Here is a 25,120-nt window from a genome sequence, read left to right as displayed (position 1 = left end):
ACCCCTCTGCCAAACATTTAAAGAAAAGTTCATACCTATTCTTCTCGAACTATTTCAAAAAATAGAAAAGGAAGGAAAACTTCTGAGTTCATTCTCTGAGTCCAACATTATTCTGATACCAAAGCCAGATACAGATACCACTTAAAAAGAGAACTATAGGCCAATGTCTCTGATGAACATAATTGCAAAAATCTCAATACAATATTAGCAAACAGAATCCAACAATACGTTAAAAAAAATCATTTGCCAAGATCAAGTGGGATTTACTCTTAGACTGCAAGGGTGCCTCAGTAATCACAAATCAATCAGTGTGATACACCACTTAATAAAGAATAAGAACCATATCCTTTCAATGGACACAGAAAAAGCATTTGACAAAGAACACTATACAGTCATGATAAAAAAAACCCTCAACAAAGTAGGCTTTAGAGGGAACATACCACAACAAATAAAGGCCATATATGAAAAACCCATAGCTAACATTATACTCAATGGGGAAAAACTGAGAGCTTTTCCTCTGTGGTCAGGAACAAGACAGGAATGTCCACTCTCACCGCTGTTATTTAACATAGTACTGGAAGTCCTAGCCTCAGCAGTCAGACAACAAAAAGAAAAGGCATCCAAATTGGTTAAAAAGGAGTTAATCTTTCCCTATTTGCAGATGACATGATATTATATGTAGGAAACCTGAAAGACTCCACCAAAAAACTACTAGAACTGATAAATTCAGTAAGGTCCCAGGATATAAAATCATTTTATTTATTTTTTAATTTTTTTTAATGTTTATTTTCAAGGGAGAGAGAGAGAGCGAGCACACACAAACAGGGGAGAGGCAGATGGACGAGGGAGATACAGAATCCGAAGCAGGCTCCAGGCTCTGAGCTGTCAGCACCAAGCCTGACACAGGGCCTGGACTCACGAACCGTGAGATCATGACCTGAGCCAAAGTTGGACACCCAACCAACTGAGCCACCCAGGTGCTCCCAGGATATAAAATTATTTTAAAATGGAAAACATTGAACTCTTTTAAGGCATTATTCTATTTCACTTTTAACTTCTTTTAAGGGTATCTGTTGTATTGAGTTAATAACTCTTGCCTTCCTTCAAGCTTAGTCTTCATTTATGAAATGATTTTTTTCATTTCTGATTTTTTCCTGAGTTCTAGCACTTCATTTCTGAATTATTATAATTATGATTTATGTTGTTATTGCATGTCTTGTATCATTGTCTTAATGTCTTTTAGCTTGTTTTAAAATACTAAGTTATAGGAGCACCTGGGTGTCTCAGTAATTGAGCATTCAACTTCTGCTCAGGTCATGATCTCACAGTTTGTGAGTTCGAGCCTCACATCAGTCTCTCTGCTGTCAGCACATAGCCTACTTTGGATCCTCTCTCTCCCTCTCTCTGCTCCTTCCCCACTTGTACTCTGTCTCTCAAAAATAAAAAATTAAAAAAATGAAACGGTAAGTTATAATTCTAGTATGTTTTTGAGCTGGTTTTTTTGGTTGTTTTTCATATCCATAGGGATGTTATTCTCATTCTGTTTTTTCTTATAAGAACTTTGTATGAGATTTGATCTTAACTTTTTTTGTCCATTTGTACATGAAAATAGTTTTCTTGAAATTTTCAAGGAGTAATAGTTCAAGATATGTTTATATATTTCACAGATCTCTTTCTGTTTTTCTTTGGAAGATTTTAAATAATGTGGTGGTTTACTTTTTGATATTTCCTGGCTCTCTGCCCTATTCTCAATCATATTCTCAATCTTCTCATTCCTTTGTCTCTGACCCTATTCTGACTCTACTCTTAGAACTTTCTGTTTAGTGCGGTGCCCTGTCCTGGAAAGGAGCTATGGCTCCTTGGCTGGTTGGTTTCAAGAGTTCATGTTTCCCAGCCTTCTCTGACTCCTTTCAGAACTTAACCTTTGTACTCATCTTCAGATTTGGGTGACACCCCTCCCAGTTTCAACTATATTCTAAAATAGATCTGGTGTAATTTTCAAAGTACAGTTGATCTTTGAGTAACATGGGTTTGAAATGTGCACATCCACTAATACATGGACTTCTTCAATGATATATTGGGAAAATTTTGGGAGATTTGTGACAACTTGAAAAAATTCTCAGACAAACCATGTGGCCTGGAGATATTGAAAAAAAAATAAAAAGTAAGGTATGTCATGTGCATAAGATATATAGGTACTAGTCTTTTATCATTTACTGTCATAAAATATATACAAATCTATTATAAAAAGTTAAGTTTTGGGGTGCCTGAGTGGCTCAGTCGGTTGAGCATCCAACTTCGGCTCAGGTCATGATCTCATGATTCGTGAGTTTGAGCCCCACATCAGGCTCTGTGCTGACAGCTCGGAGCCTGGAGCCTTCTTCAGATTCTGTCCCCCCCCCCCCCCCTCTGCCCCACCCCTGCTTGTGCTCTGTCTCTCTCTGTCTTTCAAAAATGAATAAACATAAAAAAAAGTTAAGTTTTACCAAAAATTATGCCCACAGACTTAGAGACTGTACATATTTTCATTTTTTGATGGCTAATGTTAGAAATACGTATAATATCTACAGTGTTTTATATCATGTACGATGATATTGATGTAGGTATTGATAGATAATTCATAGATGAATAAACTTACAGTATCATAAATAGTGCATTTTTTCTTTCTTGTGATTATTAAAATAACATTGTTTTCTAGGGGTTCCTGGAAGGTTCAGTCGGTTAAGCATCTGACTTCAGCTCAGGTCGTGATCTCGCAGTTTATGAGTTCAAGCCTGGCGTCCGGCTCTGTGCTGACAGCTTGGGGCCTGGAGCCAGCTTCTGATTCTGCATCTCCCTCTCTCTCTCTCTGCCCCTCCACTGTTCACACTCTGTCTCTTTCTGTCAAAAATAAATAAACATTTAAAAAAAATTTTTTTAAATAACATTGTTTTCTCTAGCCTACCTTATTGTATCACTTTACAGTATAAACTACATATAATGTACAAAATACGTGTTAATTGACTTTTTATGTTATCAGTAACTCTTCCTGTCAACACACTATTAGTAGTTCAGTTTTGGGGAACGCCAAAGTTATACAAGAGGGATGCCTGGCTGGCTCAGTTGGTAGAGCATGTAACTCTTTATCTCAGGAATCATGAGTTCAAGTTCCACATCGGGCATAGAAATTACTTAACAAAAGTAAAGAATTATACAAGGATTTTCAAGTGCGTGGACATCAGCAACCCTAAATGCCATGTTGTTCAAGGGTCAGTCTTGTAAATGTCTTTTCGATGCCCTGTTGCTACCTTCTCCTTCCTCCCACTCATTTCATGTAGGTATTACCATTATGTTATTGTTTCCAACCACTTGTATTTTGGGGTCTGTAGGGCAACTTTGTCACCTAATTTTATTTTAAATGTTTTTCATGGTTTTTTTGCTCTGCTATCTGGTTTCTTGGTTTTCGTGGATGATTTGACAAGTTTTAAAAACCTATTCTTGTGGTTTCTCAGACTCCCTCTCATTTTCAGGCCTTGGACTTAGAATACCTGGGGAGGCACTGCAGGATTTTGAACAGAGGAGTGACACAATCTAATTCTCTCTGGTATATGTAATGTAGATAGACCACAGGATGTGAAGGAAGAAGCAGGGTAGCTAGTAGAATATTGTAGAAATCCAGGCAAGAGATAATGTTGGCTTGGACCAGGGGAGTAGCTGTGGAGTTGATGAGAAATGACCATATTTGGATATATTTTTGAAGTATAAATTGATAAGATTTTCAGATGGATTAGATGTGGCGTTTGAGAGAAAGAGGGTAGTCAAAAGACAGTTCCAGGTTTTTTTTATTAAATTTTTTTTCTGTGTTTTTTCATTTTTGAAAGACAGAGAGAGACAGAGGTGGGGCAGAGAGAGAGGGGGACACAGAATCTAAAGCAGGCTCCAGGCTCCGAGCTGTCAGCACAGAGCCCGACGCGGGGCTCAAACTCACGAACTGCGAGATCATGACCTAAGCTGAAGTCGGATGCTCAACCGGCTGAACCACCCAGGTGCCCCAAGATAGTTCCAGTTTTATTTTATTCTGCACAGCCAGAAGAATGGAGTGGTTTTCAGATACAATTGGGAGGGCCATGGGTATAGTATTTGGGGATAAAATCAGGAGTTAAGTTTGACCTGTGTTGAGCTTGAGATAGTTATTAGACTTCTGCATGGATCTTTGCAATCCCACTGTTCCATGGACTGAAAAAGAAAGACATTGCTTATTATAGAAAATTGGAGAATACAGAAAAGTTAGATAAGAATATAAAAATCACAATCACATCACGGTCATTGTGAGCATTTTGATATGATTCTGTGAGAATATATAACACATCACAAAATTGCATTTCTGTTGTGTACACAGTTTTTTAAGGTTTATTTATTTTGAGAGAGAAAACAGGAGAAGGGGAGAGAGGGAGAGAGAGAATCCCAAGCAGGCTCTGCACTGTCAGCGCAGAGCCCAACATGGGACTCGGTCTCACAGACCATGGATCATGACCTGAGCCGAGATCAAGAGTCATCTATTAATTGACTGAGCCACCCAGGTGCCTCTAAATCCACTTTCACAAGACATAACCTAAGCATTTGCTGAGAGTGAAATGGTCTTTGAAAACATGACTTTTAATGGTATTTCATCTTTTGTTTTAGTCTAATAAGTCTAACCATATGGATTATATACTCTTACCCATTCCTTTTTGCCTGTCCATTCTAGCCCTGATGCTTCCTTTAGTCCAGAGAATTTGGTTTCCTGTAGTAGTTGCTGTGTATCATAATTCATACCTGTGGTTTGGCAGCCTGCCTGGTTCAAGAAAGATCCATGCTTTTAAAATGAGTGTTTTGGAAGATTATATTCACCTCAGTCATTTCAAGATTTTGGCGTTGTCCCCGAGGGCAGGTGCCTTCTACTATGAGCACTGCAGAGGGAAGTGAGCCTCGATGCCTAGGACTGGGGGAGAATCTGCTGATTCACAGATATCTGGCCTTGCAGCGCTGTTCCCAGGCTGTGGGTGTTGAGAAATCCCAGTCTAGCAGACACTATGTGTTAAGGTCCCAGTGAGACTAGTGGTATGGTAACTAATTTATATCCTAGTACGATTAGGCGTAAGTGGTGGTTAATTTCTAGAAAGACTGAAGAAGTGAAGGGAATTTGATGAACTGCATGCAGCCTGCAGGTTGTTGTTCTCTAGGAAAGAAAATCAGGCTTTCTGAACGAAGCTCATTTCTCTCTAATAACTGTATCCTTTTGAACAGAGATCAACAAACTTTTTCTGTAAAGGACCAAGTATTTTTGACTTGACAAGCCATACAGTTTCTGTTGTAATATTCAGCTCTGACTTACAGCAAAAACAGCCATAGACTGTACAGAAACTTGTGGATGTGGCTGTGTTCGAGTAGAACTTTATTTACAAAATAGGCAGCAGAGCAAATTTGGGCCACAGTTTGCCAGTCTCTGCTTTTGAAGAATGTTTTTTAAAACTGAGTATTAGTGGCTATTATCCTCAGTCTCTGAGGATCAGTTTTCTTAGATCACAAAGCTAGATCACACAGGCCCAACTTCCAGGTCTGCGTTCTCCCACTGGACCTTGCTGCCTCATAGAAAAAGGCAAACAGCTAGAGCCCCTGGGAAGAGAGGACAGGTGAGCCTGAAGAGCTGATTTGGAACTAAGAAGCAACTCTGAAAGTTTAATTGTAGAAAGTTTGTGTGGCTCATGAGGCAGTGACCTCCTGGAGGATTGGGACCATACCCACCCTCTCGTTTTTTATTTATTTTCTATTTCATTCTTTTTTTTTTTTTTTTTTAATACTGTAGCTCAACAAATACTCTTTTGAACCTGGTAAGTGCAAAGTAAACACTATTTTTTATTTCTTTTCTTCCTCTCACCTTCCCCACCCAAGCAGCTTCACTACATTCTTGGCTCTCCACTTTCTAAGTGTACCAGGTCTCTACTGTGTGTAAAAGTTGATGGGGTCCTTCTGTGATGAGGGACAGCACCCGAGACTCCCCCACACAGACCCTACGTGCCCTTAAAATGCAGTCTCAGATTACAATTGACAATTTTTTTCTATGAAGAGCTAAATACTAAATATGTTAGGTTTGGGGAACAAGATGGTCTTTACCTCAACTACTCAACCCTGCCATTGAAGAGCAGCCATAGATAATGTGTAACAAATGGGCATGGCTGTATTCCAATAAAACTATGACATTGAAATTTCATATGATTTTCATGTGTTAAGAAATATTCTTTTGAGTTTTTAAAAACCATTTAAATATGTAAAAACCATTCTTAGCTTGAAGGCTGGACAAAAACAGGCAGTGGGACTGAATTTGGCCTGTGGCCCATACATTGCTAACCCTTGCCTTAGCAGCTTGGCAATTTGCCCTGATTCATGTCCCACCCTAGGAGAAGAACGGCTTAGTTGTGTTATCTGGAATCACTTACATAGTTTTTAGCTTTTGTCATTACATTTATTATGCTGCATATTAATCATATGTATTTGTTTTTCTCTCTTACTGGACTCTGAGCTTCTTGAGAGGAGGGCCATGATCTAGTCAGTCATTTTTGCATCCTTGGTATCCACCACTTGACCTGACACATAGTGGGTATTCAGAAGATGTTTAATTTGAATTTTAACGATCAATAAATAAAAAATGTCATTACTACTGAAACACTAGAGAAACACCTGACTGATAGGTAGTAGGCCTTCCCAAGTTCTTCCCTTTAGCTGCATGTGCTGCTAGTGGATCTTTGGACTCAGTGGTTACATAACAAAAACCTTTCCAGATTCTTTCATTTTAGAGTTCTGTCACTTTCAGACAAGGGATGGTTGTACTTTAAATTATTACTTTGATCATAATGACAAACAATGGCTTTCATGTTTCTTATGAACAGTGCTATAATCTGGATGAAAAAACAATAGCTATTGTTTATTGAGCATATACTACATTCCAGTCTCTTAGTGAACGCTAGTGTTTCTTTAGGCTTCTGGTAACTTTCTGATTACCATCAATTTACCTCTTTTTCTGGGTTCTATACTCCTAAAACAAAACAAAGCAACAGCATTATGATGCTTTTCCTCCATACTACCTACTGTAATGAGTGATAACACTGTCTACTCTGCCCTTCACATCTAATCTGAATTCACCTAGACTCCATCCCCTCTTCCCCATATCTAATTGGCCACTAAGTCTTATCAGTGTTTTTTTTTAATCTGTCGAGTTTTCCTTCTACTTCTATCACTTGCTCTACTGAATTAATAATTTCTCAAGTTTTCCAATATATAGTTAAACATCTTTACTAGTTTTTCTGACCTTGATTACCCCGTCCCTCAATCTGCCTTACCCATAATTATCAGCATTGAATGCTTCTAGCAGTAACCTAATCATGTCAGTCCCATGATTAAAACTCTTCTATCATTCCCATCATTTTCAAGATAAAGTCAATTCCCCAGGCATGACATACAAGACCCTATGTGTGACTCCAGAGCTTAACACACATGTTTCAGAACTCAGAAACATTTGGACCTCAGAAAGGTCATATAAGGTACATAATATTATAAAATACCCTCTGCTTGTTCTGTGTCAGCACTGTGTAATCATACACATTAATATTTCTTCATCAAAGAGTTTGGTTGTTTATGCCAACTAGAATAATGACTATAAATAGATTCCTATCAGTTCAGGTCATGTTTTGCTGCCAGATGAAGGCAAGAAACTGTTTACTTTTTAGAGGTTTTTAGATCTCAGAATTTGAGATAGGAGATTATGGCCCTGTAGATACCCAGTGGTCTGCTAGAGCTGACTTGCCCTGACTGTCAAGAGCCCAGTTTGCACATCTCTTCTTGACTCTGCAGTTGGTAAGGCACATTGGTAGTTTGAAATCAGCCATGGAAGGTATGGTATTTATGCCATGGACCTCAGTAAATGCAACAGATCATGGCTTTTCCCCTCCCTGGAGATCAGGTTGTTAAACATTACCAGCAAAGCATTGTATATATTCCTAATATATGTATAGTATATTTGTGTATTTTTACCATTGTGGCAAACCACCTTGCTCACACTATGCGGTAAGGAACAAAAGAGTAAAGTTTTCAGGGAAACACAGAATGTAAAAATTAAGAAGATCAATAAGAGAAACTGGGAAAAATTGGAGCTTTGGAACCAGAGCTTCAAATTCTAACTCCACTTTTTCCAGGCTGTATGACCCTGGATAAATCACTTATCTGGATTTCAGTTTACACATTTGAAAAATGGGGACTGATATATTTCTCTTAAGGTTGTTTTAGGGATCTATAATTAGATATCACATGTAAAGCCTAACATAGGATGAATAGAAAATGTTATTCTTTGTTTACTATAAGCCTTATTTTTCTGGAGATGTTTATTTCTGCAGACATGACTCCCATTCTCTAACATTGCTAATGCCCCCACAGAAAATATCATGCAGTTTAGCACTTGTATGTTTTCTGGTTAGTTCATCTTGTGTCAGTTGATCTCCTTATAAAAATGATCCTTGACTTTTCTTGAGCATGTCTGTCTAAACTAAATTTACGGGCGTTCTCCCCCCCCCCCCCCCCATGAAAAGCTTTCAGTCATTCATTTAATAAACATTAATTGAGCATCTATTACATGTTAATGTGCTAGGTGCCAGTGATAGATTAACAAGACATAGACCCTCCTTATGTTTCGATGGAATGATAGTTGGGCAAGGAAGCCAACTGTTTAAGTGCAGGGAAACTGGGAGGTTTTGTAATCATCTGGGTGAGATGTGATGGTGATAAGAACTGAGGTAGTGGCAGTAGGAATGAAGGAGAGATGTCTTACTCAAAGATAAAGACTGTAGAACTGGATAACTTGGGAGTGATCTTGCTTTCTTTCTCCCTGCCCCATCTGAGATCTCTGGCTTTGCCTTATGGATAGGTGGTGGTGCCATTTATCAATATAAGATGTACATAAAAGGGATCAGATCTTGAGCAGAAGATGATGGGTCCCGTTTTAGACCATCTTAGTTTTGAGGTGTGTGGGGGGTATATGGGCAGGGTGACCATATTTATCATTTACTTAAAATTACTTGAATTTATCATACAAACTTGAACATTTATGAGAGTGAGTAGGATGTGCCCTTAATATTGAAGCTGGGGCAATATTTATAAACTGGACCTGGCCTGGAAAACCCAAGGGTGTCAAGAAAAGATCATTAAATATCAAGCCATACAGGGAAAAAGCATAGAGTAGAAAGAGCAGTGGGTTAAGTGGAGTCCTGAAGAAATTTTTAAGAGAGGGAGGAAATGTGATCATTGAAGCAGGAAGGAAACTTGGAGCTAGTGGTCTCACAGAATCCCAGGGAATAATCATTTTATTTTCTCTTGTCTGTTGTTTAGGAGTAGAGCCCCTTTGAAGGATTCATCATCAGATGCAGACCTCTCTGCAGTGAGAGGTCATGTACATGTTAAACATGTACCTGTTAAAAAGGGGTTTTTACCTTTTATTAGAATACTAATTTGAATGACTTAGTTATTATAAAACTCTCTTAAGCACTTTTGTTTTGCAGTCATTTGGCCAAAATCTGCTAATTCAGATCCAGTTTAAATCTAGGTGTTATTTTATATTTATTTTATTTATATTTATTTATTTTATCCTAAGAGTATGAGTTATTTAGTCAAATATGTAAGTATAACCACTACAAGCACAAAGTAAATCTCTAGGTCAAGAGATAGAACACATTTTTTTCTGAAATACTGAAAATCATAAACAGCACTTCTTTTCCTTCCTTATAAAAAAGTGTTCTTCAGGAAGTCAACAAAAAATAGAACAGGGGTGCGCCTGGGTGGCTCAGTCAATTAAGCATCTGACTCTTTTTTTTTTTTTAATTTTTTTTTTTAACGTTTATTTATTTTTGAGACAGAGAGAGACAGAGCATGAATGGGGGAGGGTCAGAGAGAGGGAGACACAGAATCTGAAACAGGCTCCAGGCTCTGAGCTGTCAGCACAGAGCCCGACGCGGGGCTCGAATTCACGGACCGCGAAATCATGACCTGAGCTGAAGTCGGCCGCTTAACCGACTGAGCCACCCAGGCGCCCCTAAGCATCTGACTCTTGATTTCAGCTCAGGTCATGATCTCATGATTTCCTGAGTTCGAGCTCTGCGTCAGGCTCTGTGCTAACTGCAGGAGCCTGCTTGGGATTCTCCTTCTCTCCCTCTTTCTCTGCCCCTCCCTTGCGCTTGCTTGGCTCTCTTTCTCTCTCTCTCAAAATAAACTTTAAAAAAAGGAAAAAAGGAAAAATAGAACAAATGAATATTTTGCATTCTTAGTGGATTATGCTGGCTATTTTCCTCCTAATATTTTATTATGAAAAATTTCAAACATACAAAGAATTGAAAGAATTACACCTACTAACTATAATTAATATATTGCTGTATTTGCTTTATCACATATCTCTTTGTCCATCTGTTTATCCCTCTAGTCATTCATCTATCCATCTTATTTATTTATTTGTTTGTTTAATTTTGATGCCTTTCAAGTAATTTGATTGGCTGTTTTCCTAAGAAATCTTAGCTTTATTTTTTCTGGATGTTGTAATTTGTACAGATGTTTTCAGCTGACCGTTTTTCCTGTTTCTAGAAATATGAAGTTGCCAATAATAACTGTCAAACTTAGAACATTAAAAAAAAAGCCTGGTAAATAGTGTCAAGCCCGATTAGTGTCTTCTTTCTCAATAGATTTATAACTGAGACACTTATAATTGTTAAAGTTATCAAAAAGAATTTCCATTGGTCTTTTAATATTATTTATTGGTATTCTAAATAAATACTTATTCATACTGTATTGTTTTCAGAGTGGAGAGATCTACAGACCAAGTCATCAAGCCAGTCAATGTAGGAGCGCTATCAAAATGGGTTGGGAAGATACCCCCAGATGTTTTACAAGACATGGCAGTGATTGCACCCATGCTTGCCAAACTTGGATATGACCCATATGCCAATCCACCTAACTATGGAAAACCTGATCCCAAAATTCTTGAAAACACTAGAAGGGTAAGTGAGAGTTTTTAAAATGAATTGAGAAAACTGAATATGGAATTTGGGTCCTGAGCATTTTTTTTTCATTTTGCTTCTTATTTTTTGTGATCAGAAATTTATTTTAAGTTTGAGAAATTCTATTTGTAGAATGCTTTATCATGAGAACTCTTCCTGCATTTTAAGGGTAACTGTGGCTCTTCCCAGGAAGTATGGGGACAGTTCTTTAATCTTTTTGGTGCAGTTTCTAGGAATGGTGCTGATTGTTGGGGAGATTTATTCTCATAGCCGATTACCACAGATGTGCTGGAAATACCAGAATTATTAGTGCCCTCACTTCTAGGATTTTTTTTTCCTTTGAACCTAATAGCTTACTTTACTTGTAAACCTTTGCTTAAATGAGGCATGATTTCTTGATACTTGAAAACCGAACACTGGCTACATCAGAAGAATTATTACAGAGGTGTAATAAGCAACCTTGCGATTGAAAGTTGTATTAAAGTGTAATTACAGCTTTTTCTCTTAATAAATTATGCTAACATCTTTATAAAATATTGTTTCAGACAAGCTGAAAACTCAGCTAATCTGAATATATACATTTCCGAGTGTAATTTATTGCAAATCAGACCTTAATGTATTCTTTTTTTATTGTGGTAAAATATACATAACATTAAATTTACCATTTTGACAATTTATAGGTGTGTAGTTCGGCGGTATTAAGTATACCCACGTTGCTTGTGTACTTGCCGCCACCACCCAGATGAAAAAAGTTCTGGAAGTTCATCTTCCCAAACTGAAACTACACGGTCATTACTCATTCCCTCTCCTTCCAGCCCCTGGCAACCACAATTCTACCCTCTGACTCTACATGCATTCTTGTCTGAGACTGCAGTTTAAACAACACAGCTATGTTAGTGTAAGTTCACTGATAGGCTGTTTGATTTCAAGATGAAAATTCCTTGCTTTTCTCAAGTATTCTCTTGCTTGTGTCAGTGTCCTTCTCTCTCTGCAATCTTAAATCATCTCTTTATTCTGTCCTTCTTTTGATACCTTTAATTGACAAACACACTTACATTTCATGAGGTTAATTTCCATGCAGATTTTTTTCTCTTAAGGATTATATACTTTCATTTTCCTTTTTTAGTTTATAGTAGCTATATAGGAAGAGCTATCTGTCTTCTTATAAACCATCATATATACAGGCAGATCTTTTTACATAATCTTTATCCTTTTTTATGATTTCATATCTACAAACATTTTATTATAAGAATGTAAACTTATACAACTTATAAAATTAAAAAGATAAGAGAATAAAATTCGCCTCTGTTACCAACCATACGCACACCATTCTTATTTCTATGGTTTTCCCTTCCTTCCCTGCTTATTGTATAATGTAAGATAGCATTGTTTTATAATCTTACTTTTGCACTCACACACACACACACACACACACACACACACGATTTTGTATCCAGCCCTTTCCTCCTAATGTTCGTTAGCATGTTGCTTTTTAAACATAATTTTTCATGGTTACATAATATATTACCAGATGAGCTACCTCAAATCCTTTCTGAAGCACAGTAGTAGGTCAGTAAATGAATGAACAAATAAAATATATTTCCCTAGTATATGTCCTATAATTCATTTCACCATTTTCCTTTTGTTGCTTACAATTTTGTTTGACAAATTATATTATAGTGAACATCTTTGCACAAAATACATTTTTTGGTACAAATTACATTTTCGTCTCTTTTTGTTTTGTTTTTTATTTTTTTAGAGAGACAAAGAAAATGCAAGTCAGGGAGAGGGTTAGAGGCAGAAAGAGAGAGAATCCCAAGCAAGCTCTATGCTCAGCATGGAGCCCAGCCTGATGCAGGGCTTGATCCCACAACCCTGGGATCATGACCTGAGCAGAAATCAAGGGTCGGACACTCAAATGAGTGAGCCACTCAGGCACCCCTAGTGTCTTTTTCTAACGTAGACTAAAAAAAGTAGAATTAAACCAGGTCCAAGTATCTGAAATTTTTTAAGTTGCTTGATACATGTTGATAATTTCTTTTTAATCTTTTGGACTATCCATATAATATAGGTAATTTTATTTTTGATTTTTGCTGATTTTAATAGGTTTCATTGATTAATGTAGCTGAACATTTTCCAGTTATTACCTACATGTACACATTCTTTTATGAACCATCTCTGAAGTTTTAAAAAGGTTTACATTCTGCTAAAGATGAAGTACACATCAATCTAGCATCCATTATCATAGTCCTTGATAATCTCTTGATAATTGGTAATTCCTAGCTTTCTCTTTTGTATGATATCAGAATGTTTTTTATAAACCAGAAATATGTACAAATGATGTTTAGAGGTTTTCCAGGCAATAGACACTATAGTTTTCCTACATGCAAGTTGACTGGCTACATTATCCTTGGTCTGCTTGAAAGGTTGGGAAGAATGCTGTGGTTTGAATCCATGTGACTAGAGAATTTGTTTCATACACATCTGTGGCTTTTTAAAGGGTTTCTGAATTCACACTGGATAAAAACCTTCCTCCCCCATCTCTATTTCTAAAGTGACAAATAATTTTGAGCCAAAAAAAGATAAAGTGTGAACTATAATTGCATTTTTGAGCACTTCATGATAATGCATACAAGCTGGCATTCCTGTTTTGTGGGGTTGGGTTTCGTAGCCCTTCTTGTAATCCAAATCCTATGTTTTTTCAAAGCTTTTTTGCCTGCAAAAATTCAGATGCTATTATATGCAGCATTGATGATCATGAAGTTTCCTAAAGTAATGCTTAGAAAGTGATCTTTGATTGTCAGATGTGATGTGAGAATGGCTCCAGAGAAAGAAGATGGCTCAGGAGATTGTTCCCTTTATTTATGGGATGGGAGTGGGAAGAAATTCACATTTTGACCAGGAATATAGAATCCAAAGCTCCAGGACTAAACGTGCTGGTTTTCATACAGTTCTGGGTAGCCTGGAAGTATTGGTCTCTGAGTCAGCATATTTTGGGGACATATTGCCCAATTTTGAATAGAAAATCATGTGCTTGGTGGTTGCTGTGACTCAGAGGGTAAATTGGAAATTAAATACTAACATATTCCATAGTCTTTCCCATCATAGTCTCTAATCCCAAAATTGTGGCACATTTAAGTAAATAGTGCCCTCTGTCTTTTTAGATTTATAAACCTAATTGAGAACATGATGAAATGTATGGATTCCTATCTTAGAAATACCGACACATAGATACACAGAATTTTACCCACAATTTCAGTGAATTCATAGATGTCCCTGAAGCCCATCAGATTAAGGACTTCTGTTTTGTGGCCTCCTTAATCAAACTCATCCACTCGTGTGGCTTTTTTTTTTTTTTTTTAATGTTTATTTATTTTTGAGAGAGAGAGAAAGAAACATAGTACAAGCGGGGAAGGGGCAGAGAGAGAAGGAGAGACAGAATCTGAAGCAGGCTCCAGGCTCCGAGCTGTTAGCACGGAACCCAATGCTGAGCTTAAACTCACAAACCGTGAGATCATGACCTGAGCCAAAGTCGGACACTTAACTGACTGAGCCACCCAGGCGCCCCTTATGTGGCTTCGATTACAGCCTATTTGCTGATGATCATAAATTTGGTATCTCCTAGTGGTTTTCTTTCCTAAGCTCCAAGCTCCATATTTCCATCTGCCATTTGAATCCTTCCACCTACGTGCTCACAGAGACCTGAAACTTGGTGACCAAAATTGAACTTATTTACCAAACACATTCCTTGGTAGGAAGAAGCTCGATGGAGTTGTTCATTACACTGAGTAGGAATCTAAAGTAGGGGTGAGATAGGATATGATCATCTATACTTGAAGCATCTATGAGTCACCGAGCAAGTAGGAGGAACAGAGTCCTCAGGGCACATGAGTCAAGCCAGAAAACAGTTTAAAGACCTTGTTACTAAACCTGAAGAGAGAGCTGAAAAGCAGATCAAAGTATAAATGGAATATGCGTTGGAAACCTGAATAGACAGTACTAATGCAGAGCAAATAGTCAAATGGAAAAGCAGATATCAGGGTGTAGAACCCACAGTTGCAAGCAAGAAGGAACTTGATATAAGGCATAGGAACTGTTAGTAGAAGTGTTAGACATTTTTGCTTGCCCGTTCCATCTTTTCCTGTAGTAGGAACTATCTCTTAAAAAATAAACTAAAAATTCCTGATATTAATTTTTCCAGACTTTCTTAGAGGTGGGATAAGGATTTGGCCAATTTTTACTTAGGCAAAGCTATGTAAGGAGATGTCTTTTAGAGTTTTCTGGGAGACATTGAATTTTCTGGAAAAAAAATAAAGAATTCTGTGAAAAGAGCTCATCCTTCCCCTCCTGCTTTTTGAACACTGCTATGGAAGAACATTATGCATGGCTGTGCTGCAGCCGTCTTGAGGTTGTAAGAGAAGGTATCACTGATACCCTGAAGACGATAAAAGGAAGACAAGGAAAGGGCCTGAGACCCTTGATTTCTGAGCTACTGAGCACAGCTCAGGAATGACCATTCACTTCACCTCTGGACTTCTTATATGTTTGAGCTACTTTTAACCAGTTATTCTGTTATTGTAGCGTTAAGCAGTAACTAGCAGTTAATGCTAGTGGACTCCTACTCTTCAGTGTGTAGCAGGAATAAAGCCCACCCAGTGAGGCAAGCAGAGGGAGTCCAAGAGAGTCTGGCATTATTTGAAGTCCTGGTTCTGGCTGTCTGTGAATATCATCTTCGACTCTGCTCTTGCCACAGTTATGTGAGACATCGTATAATTCACATCCAGGAAAAATTCCCCCTTGGACTCCTTTCCTTTAATTGGGCTTCTGGGCCATAGTAGGAATATTCCAACTAATACTATTCTTGGTGAATTTGGAGGATGATAAATCTTTAGCTATTCCTCATTTCCTTGATTTTTTTGTACTCAAATTTTAGCTGTTTTAGTTAAAAGAATACTTACTCTTTTAAAATTTTCATAGACCTTCAAAGCAACAACTGTAGAATTAAGTTCAGTTCCTTAATTTGGCTTCCCTCCCTGCCCAAGAGTTTTGCCTTGACTTTGAAAATAGGCAGAATTGTTTCCTTAGGGCATTTTATGAAGAATGTATGAGGAAGTTCAGAGTTGTACATTTTACCATCTCTCAGAATACTTCAGTCAGCGTTTAGATGTATCATTTTAAGGCTTCAATTATTAAACAGGTAATAAGTAAATAAGTGTTCTAGGCATAATACCTAGTTGCTTCCGAAGAAGCAAAGATGGGTTTGTATACAGGAAGAAGATGTAGGTATTTAGAAAAGACATGACGTAGAAATAATAATAAGATCATGATAAGATGACAGAAAATTTTCCATTGTGTTTTAAAGGCATAAGAACTGGGGGCACCTGGGTGGCTCAGTCGGTTAAGCATCCAACTTTGCCTCAGGTCATGGTCTCACGGTTTGTGAGTTTGAGCCCCTTGTCAGGCTCTGTGCTGACAGCTCGTAGCCTGGAGCCTGCTTTGCATCTGTGTGTCCCTCTCTGCCCCTCCCCTGCTTGCACGTTCTCTCTCTCTCAAAAATAAATAATAAACATTAAAAATTTGTAATAAAATAAAGGCATAAAAACTGGTCTTAGAAACACAGGAATTTGTCCACTGGGTCAGTCTAAAATCTGAGACTACCCCAAGGGAGTAGCCACAGCAAGACTGTGCTCTTTGTGACTCATCATTCAAAGTCAAATCTTGTCTCATTCTCTGTCACCATTTTGGCACAGTCATTCATAAGTGTATACCAATAATTTGTTTTCTGCCAGAAATCCTCTTGGGGGTAATGAGTTTCATGCATCCATATTTGCTTTTTTGCTGTATAAAATGAGTCATCTTCTTTGTTTTTTACTTACCTAGATCAGATGTCAAAGGAGCCCCTTTGTTGTGTGTACAAGTCATTTCTGATATAATACATTTAAACCAGCTTTAACATCAGTTGTTTTCAGGTGTGACCCTATCTGAAGGCCTGTGAGGAATCCAGTCTCTTAAACAAAAGAAGCAGGTTCTGTCGTTCCTCTCATTTTTCTCTTTCTGCCTTCATTAGTAAGACCACCTTTTGAGAAAGAGAACATTTGCAGCCAAGAGGTTTGGTTGGGTAGCTATTTACAGTTTCCCTTGGAATTTTATAGAAAGAAACCAATTCTCTTTATGTCAATTAATACATATTGTAAACATTCAGAAATGATTGTACTAAACAATAATATCTAACTCTTAGACGATTCACATCTATGATGGGAATATAATAAACCAGAATAATTAGAAGTCATTTTTTTTACCCTGTGCTCCTCATCAGGGGAAAATATGGGAAAAGACACTTCTAGGCTAACTTGGTATCAGATTTCCAGTGCCTGAAACAGCTTTTTCCAATTACCATTTTTTAAAATGTTTATTTATTTTGAGAGAGAGAGAGACAGCACACAGGGGAGGGGTGGAGAGAGAGAATCCCAAGCAGGCTCTGTGCTGTGAGCACAGAACCCTTCGTGGGGCTTGATCTCATGAACCGTGAAATCATGACCCGAGCTGAAATCAAGAGTCAGATGCTTACCAACTGAGCCACCAGGTGCCTCCTGGCCTTTTTTTTTTAGTTTATTTATTTATTTATTTTGAGAGAGAGAGAGCATGCGAGCACACACATGAGTGGGGGAAGGGCAGAGAGAGAATCCCAAGCAGGCTCTGCTCTGTCAGCACAGAGCCTGACACAAGGCTCAGACCCACTAACTGTGAGATCATGACCTGAGCCAAAATCAAGAGTCAGTCACTCAACCAACTGAGCCACCCAGGCACCCCTCCAATCGTTTAAAATTCCATAAAGAAGGGCACCTCGGTGGCTCAGTCAATTGTGTCCAACTCTCGGTTTCAGCTCAGATGATTGTCTTACAGTTCGAGAGTTTTGCCCCACATTGGGCTCTGCACTGATGCCATGGAGCCTGCCTGGGATTCTCTCTGTCTGCCCCTACCCCCTCAAAAATAAATGAATAAAAATGTTTAAAATTTTTAAATAAAAATTCCTTAAAACTTTAATAAAGAGGAACAAAGATATGAAAGAGCTTTATGCTAAAGAATGGAGAAATTTTCCAATAATTTCATCATTGATTACATTGAGGACCACATTTATGTCACTTCCTTTTTTTTTTTTTTTTTTAATGTTTATTTTTGAGAGAACATGTGTGAAGGGGAGGGCAGAGAGAGAGGAAGATGGAGGGTTCTAAGCAGGCTCCCCACAGTCATTGCAGAGCCTGATGTGGGGCTGGAACTCATGAACTGTGAGATCATGACCTGAGCTGAAGTCAGACACTTAACTGACTAAGCCACCCAAGCACCCCTCATGTCACTTCCTTAATCCCAGCTTTACCAATGGCCACAAAGAAGGCAAACCAAGGATTGGACTCACCTTTACTATCCATTTCTAACTCCAGATTGAAAGGGCTGCCCTGACTAGAAAATGAAGAAGTTAGAGTTGTTAGCTGGTCTGCAAAACATCCTAACCCTGGTATCTCTCCCCTCTTTCTGTAGTCACTCTGTCTTTCTGTATCCATTCTCAAGTCACAGCTCCAGGTAAACAACATATCTGGAGTATAAGAAGCATGTGATAAAGGGCAGAACTGATGCTACAAAAAAAAAAAAAAAAAAAAGTCAAATTAATGACATAGAGACCACACTTGGGGTGTTCTTCTAGAATGAACACTGAAAGGACAGAGATGGAAATGATAGGTAGAAAAAAGTACGCATATGAAAGACAGAAAATTGAAAATTAACCAGTGAATAGAAATCTCCAAAGGAAAAATCAGAAGAAATGGAACAGAAGCATCAATCAAATTTGTCATTGTAAAGAAAGTTTCTAAGGCTGAAAATGACCTGAAGAATAAAAGGGCTTACCATTTTCTAAAGAACATATGAAAAAAACATGTCGGTACCATATTTGGTGGTATTTCTAAAATTTCAAATATTGTGGGGGGGGGGGACCTACATATAATGAGACAGAAAATAATAGGTTACCTACAAAAAAATAAAAACTATGCTGATGGCAGAATTCTCTTTTGCAGTACTGGATGTTAGAAATAATGGAGCAATGGTTCTTAACGTGCACATAGTCTATGGTATCTTTGAACTCCCTAAAATAATATGCAAACTTATGTATGTCGATGCAAATTGATTTTCCTGGAAATAGAATCAATATCTTTCATCATATTTTCAAGTGTAACAAAGAGTGTTCATGGAGCAATATCCATAGCACTTTTTCCTTTGAAATAATTTAAAACGGAGAGAAAAGTCGCAAGAGCAATACAGAGAACTCCTGTATATCCTTTCCTAGATTTAGTCATTTTGTATCTTTTGGCCATAATTCTGTCCTTCACCAACCTCCCCCTACTATTACTACTTCTCCTCCTCCTCTCTTTCGCTCTCTGTATGTGTATAAAATATATTTACTAGGTTTACTTCTGTTTTCTCATTTTACAATAACACACATATACACACTATATTGTATTATGTTATTTATTCATTTATAACTTGACGATATATTGTATACACCATGCCCCTTTGCTTTTAATATTTCTTAAGAGTGAGGATATTTTCTTACATAACTTTGGTACAGTTCTCAAATTCAGAAACCTTCACCTTGACATAATGCTTTTATCTGATTTATGGTCTGTATTTCAGTGTTGTCAATTGTCCCAGTAATGTATTTTCTAGTTTTTCCCCCCTACCAGTATAGGTTTTGGTCTAAGGTAACATATTGTGTTTAGTTCCATGTTGTTGTTTCAGTTCCCTTTAATCTGTAACATTTCCTCATATGTTCTGTCTTTCATGACATTGACATTTTTGAAGAATTGAGGCAAGTTATTTTATACAGTGTCCCTAACTGTGGGTTTGTCTGATGTTTCCTCATGGTTAAATCAGACTGTACATTCCCAGCAGGATACTAGATACATGTTTTTGTTTCATTCTTAAGGAATCATATCTGGAGGCATATGATGTTCGTCTGTTCCTCCTTGGGGATGTTAATTTTTCTGTTTGTGAAGGTGTTTTTTCCAGTGTTTCCACTCTACATTTATTATTTTCTCCCTTTCAATTAAAGCAACTTTACACTTTAAGACTGTGTGAATATCTTGCTTTTCATTAGACTTTTCAACCTAGATTTAGCAACCACTGATGATTTTTGCCCACAGCAGTCTTTATTATGATAATCACAAGATGCTGATTTTTCCAACACTATTACACTCTCCATAATTCTGCACCTACTTGTATTTGTTATGATAGTGACAGGAAACAGATGGCACAATTTAAAGAGTTTAGTCAACAAGATTTTATTGAAGGGTTGCTTTACTGAAATGTGGCCATGGTTAAGAGTCAACAAGGAATGAGAAAGGGCCAATAACTAGAAAGAAAGAGAAGCCATTACCACCCGTAGGCCTGCAGAGAGGCCTTGCCACTTGCCACTTGCCACTGTGGTGAAAACCTGGAGGAACTGCACTTGGGTGCCGTAGCTCCTGAGGAAAGCAGCCACTGACAGCACAGAGAGACAAGATAGAGGTTTTGTCCACCATGACGGGTTTGTCCATTTCTGAAAGAGAGGAAGGACAGAGAGAGAAACAGAATCCGAAGCAGGCTCCAGGCTCTGAGCTGTCAGCATAGAGCCCAATGTGGGGCTCAAACCCACAAACTGTGAGATCATGACCTGAGCTGAAGTCAGATGCTCAACAACTGAGCCACCCAGGCACTCCAGGTTTGTCCATTTCTTCATGAAGTTGTCAAAGTTTGCTTTATTTTGAGGCTACCTTATTGGGAGCTTACAAGTTTACAATCATTACCATTTCTTGGCAAATTGAGCACTTTATCATAATCTAAAGATTCTGTCACTAAAAATGCTTTTTGTCTTACAGTAGAGTTGCCAGATAAAATACAGAATGCCCAATTAAATTTGTATTTCAGATAAACAACAAATAAATTTTAGTGTATGTCCTAAGTAATGTTAAAAACTATTCATCATTTATCTGAAATACAAATTTAACTTACATAGTCCTCGGTTTTGTTTATTTTCACTAAATTTGGCAACCCTATCTTTAAAAGACTTTTTTTTTTTTTTTTTTTTTTTTTAGTACTTATATAGCTACCCTGACTTTGGTTGTAACTTCCCTTGTATGTCTTTTTCTATTTTGTAAATTTCAACATTTCTAAGTCTTTATGTTTGAATGGTTTCTTAGCCTGTAGCTAGAATTGTATTTAATCCGGCAAATATCCTTTTTCTAGCAAGTTTTCTACATTTATTAGGATTACTTTATTATTATTATTATTATTATGTTTATTATGTTTATTATGTTTATTATGTTTATTTCTTTTTGAGAGAGAGAAAGCACGAGCAGGGGAGGGACAGAAAGAAGGAGACAGAATCCAAAGCAGGCTCCACACTGGCAGCACAAAGCCCAAAGTGGGGCTTGAACCCATAAACCATGAGATCATGACCTGAGCCAAAGTCAGATGCTCAACTAACTGAGCCACCCAGGAGCCCCTGTCCTTACTTTTTAAAACTCTATTTTCAAGTATTTTCTTATTTTCCCCACTTCTTTTGTGTTCTAGCTATCTCTCTTTTTGCTTGATTTTTAAAATTCCATCTTCCCCTCCTGCTGTTTTAGAAGTTAGACATATATTCTTTTGTTAGTCTTAAAGTATTACTGTCCAAGCTCTACCTGATAAAATGTAAAGCTGTTTGATATTTTAAATCTCCACATAAACATTTACCCTTAGATAACCACCCTTTTAATGCTTTTGCTGTTACTGTTGACTATTTCAGTTCTTTTTTTTAACCCCACTTGTTAGAATCATTATTATTATCTGTAGACAATATTTATTTATGTTTATGTACATGTTTACCACTTGCCTTTTTCTTGAGTACTTGCATCTAAGATCTTTATCAGGTGGGTGTCCCTATGTATATATAGGGAGATACATGTACATACACACAACTGTACTATTTTACTACAATATATCTAACAGTGGCTTTTTTCTTTTATTTATTTGGCTCTGTGTACCTATTTTAGGCAAATCCCTATATTTCAATACTTCTGTAAAATTCTCAGCCATTTCTCCTTGAAAGTTGTGTTTCTTCCATTTTCTCCAGTTTGTCATTGGACTCCACAGTTAGTTGAATATTAAAATGTTTCATTCTGCCCTCTAAATATTTTAACATCTCTTTCATGTTTTCTGTCTTGTCTGTCTGCTATGTTCTGGGTAATTTCTTTGGATTCATTTTCTAATTCTCTCATTCTCTCTTCATCTGTTTCTATTCTCTTTAACCAACCCAATACATTTTAACTTTAACAGTTATATTTTTGGCTCTTTTTAACCTGCCTGCTATATTAAAATATTCTCTTGTTCCTTGCTTATTTTTTGAATATGTGTATTTTATGACATTGTAAAGAAGTGTTTATTTATTTATTTATTTTTGAGAGAGAGCATGCAAACAGGGGAGGCGCAGAGAAAGGAGGAGACAGAGAACTCCAAGCAGGCTCTGCGCTGTCAGCACAGAACCTGATGCAAGGCTCAAACCCACAAGCTATAAGGTCATGACCTGAGCCAAAATCAAGAGTTGGATGCTTAATCAATTTAGCCACCCAGATGCCCTTATGGTAATTTTTAAAACATCAGAGTGATCTTGGGTGTTTCAACTACTGAGAAATTCCTAGATTTCTTTTTTTTAATCAACCGTTTATGTCCACTTTCTTAGAGACATAGATACCATCCCCAAATTTTCCTATATTCTTTTGTTTTTGTTGAATCAGAGTAGTTGAATTTGATAGAAGTTCAATGTTTCTTTGTTCAGACATTCATTTTGGGGACTTGAACTCTTGGATAAACATCAGTGGCCTTCATGTGAACCTTCATGTATTTTTTTCACCTAATATATTTTGCATTTTAACAAATGACACTTTCTCATAAATAATAAATTGATAGACGAGAGTGTACAAAGGCTTCATATTGTAGCAAAAATCTACTGATCATGTTTCATAATTGAATGAAGGTTGTGCAGGCTATTGCCAGTTTGTTTCTGCTAGCTATTTATTTATTTGTTTGTTTATTTATTTATTTAATATAGTTTATTGTCAAACTGGCTAACATACAGTGTGTAAAGTGTGCTCTTAGTTTTTGGGATAGATTCCCATGGTTCATCGCTTACATACAATACCCAGTGCTCATCCCAACAAGTGCCCTCCTCAATGCCTATCACCCATTTTCCCCCCATCAGCCCTCAGTTTGTTCTGTGTATTTAAGAGTCTCTTATGGTTTGCCTCCCTCCTTCTCTGTTTGTAACTATTTTTTTCCCCTTCCCTTCCCCTATGGGCTTCTGTTAAGTTTCTCAAGATCCACATATGAGTGAAAACATATGATATCTGTCTTTCTCTGACTGACTTATTTCACTCACCATAACACTCTCCAGTTCCATCCACGTTGCTGCAAATGGCAGGATTTCATTCTTTCTCCTTGCCAAGTAGTATTCCATTGTATATATAAACCACATCTTATTTTTCCATTCATCAGTTGATGGACATTTAGGCTCTTTCCATAATTTGGCTATTGTTGAAAGCACTGCTGTAAACATTAGGGTACATGTGCCCCTGTGAATCAGCACTCCTCTGTCCTTTGGATAAATTCCTAGTCGTGCTATTGCTGGGTCATAGTGTTCTATTTTTAATTTTTTGAGGAACCTCCACACTGTTTTCCAGAGTCGTTGTACCAGTTTGCATTCCCACCAACGGTGCAGGAGGGTTCCTGTTTCTCCACATCCTCTCCAGCATCTGTAGTTTCCTGAGTTGTTCATTTTAGCCACTTTGACTGGTGTGAGGTGGTATCTCAATGTGGTTTTGATTTGTATTTCCCTGATGAGGAGTGACATTGAGCATCTTTTCATGTGTCTGTTGGCCATCTGGATGTCTTCTTTGGAAAAATGTCTTTTCATGTCTTTTTCTCATCTCTTCACTGGATTGTTTTTCAGGTGCTGAGTTTGGTAAGTTCTTTACAGATTTTGGATACTAGCCCTTTATCCGATATGTCATTTGCAAATATCTTTTTCCATTCTGTTGGTTGCCTTTTAGTTTTGTTGGTTGTTTCCTTTGCAGTGCAGAAGCTTTTTATCTTGATGAGGTCCCAATAGCTCATTTTTGCTATTAATTCCCTTGCCTTTGGAGATGTGTTGAGCAAGAAATTGCTGTGGGTGAGGTCAAAGAGGTTGTTGCCTGCCTTCTTCTTTTGGGTTTTGATGGTTTCCTATCTCACATCTAGGTCTTTCATCCATTTTGGGTTTATTTTTGTGTATGGTGTAAGAAAGTGATCTAGTTCTATTCTTCTGCATGTTGCTGTCTAGTTCTCTGAGCACCATTTACTAAAGAGACTGTCTTTTTTCCATTGGTCACTCTTTCCTACTTTGTCAAAGATTAGTTGGCCATACATTTGTGGGTCCAATTCTGGACCATTGGTCTATGTGTCTGTTTTTGTGCCAATACCATACTGTCTTGATGATTACAGCTTTGTAGTAGAGGCTAAAGTCTGGGATTGTGACGCCTCCTGCTTTGGTTTTCTTCTTCAATATTACTTTGAGTATTTGGGGTATTTGGGGGTTCCATACAAATTTTAGGATTCTTTGTTCTAGCTTTGAGAAGAATGCTGGTGCAATTTTGATTGGGATTGCATTGAATGTGTAGATTGCTTTGGGTACTATTGATATTTTAACAATATTTACTCTTCCAATCCATGAGCATGGGATGTTTTCCATTTCTTTGTATCTTCTTCAATTTCCTTCATAAGTTTTCTATAGTTTTGAGCATACAGATCTTTTACATCTTTGCTTAGGTTTATTCCTAGGTATTTTGTGGTTCTTGGTACAATTGTAAATGGGATCATGTTTTAACCCAGAGATGCTTCTTTTCCTTTTCAAGGAGACAGTAAGTGTACCCCCAACAGCCTCCTTCCTGCCCCTCCAAATCATTCCCTCCTCCTTTCTAACCGTAACTTCTGTCCTGAATTTATAATGGATTTGATTTTGCTTGTTTTTAAGT

The 25,120-nt window shown here is 37.5% G+C and overlaps 1 protein-coding gene across 2 annotated transcripts in view; it reads left to right on the top strand.

Moving 5' to 3' along the window:
* TPST1 (tyrosylprotein sulfotransferase 1) overlaps positions 1–25,120 on the top strand; it is a 166,427-nt gene that overhangs the window by 94,711 nt on the left and 46,596 nt on the right. For both annotated transcript variants that reach the window (XM_060649134.3, XM_060649133.3), the window contains one exon: positions 10,850–11,048. In XM_060649134.3, the coding sequence (XP_060505117.1) occupies positions 10,850–11,048 (199 nt within the window). The remainder of the gene's footprint in view (positions 1–10,849; positions 11,049–25,120) is intronic.

The sequence above is a fragment of the Panthera onca genome, chromosome E3 (assembly GCF_046562875.1).
Source record: "Panthera onca isolate mPanOnc1 chromosome E3, mPanOnc1 haplotype 2, whole genome shotgun sequence".
NCBI lineage: Eukaryota > Metazoa > Chordata > Mammalia > Carnivora > Felidae > Panthera > Panthera onca.
The sequence above is the reverse complement of the archived record's forward strand: the minus strand, read 5'-3'. Positions and strand labels throughout refer to the sequence as shown.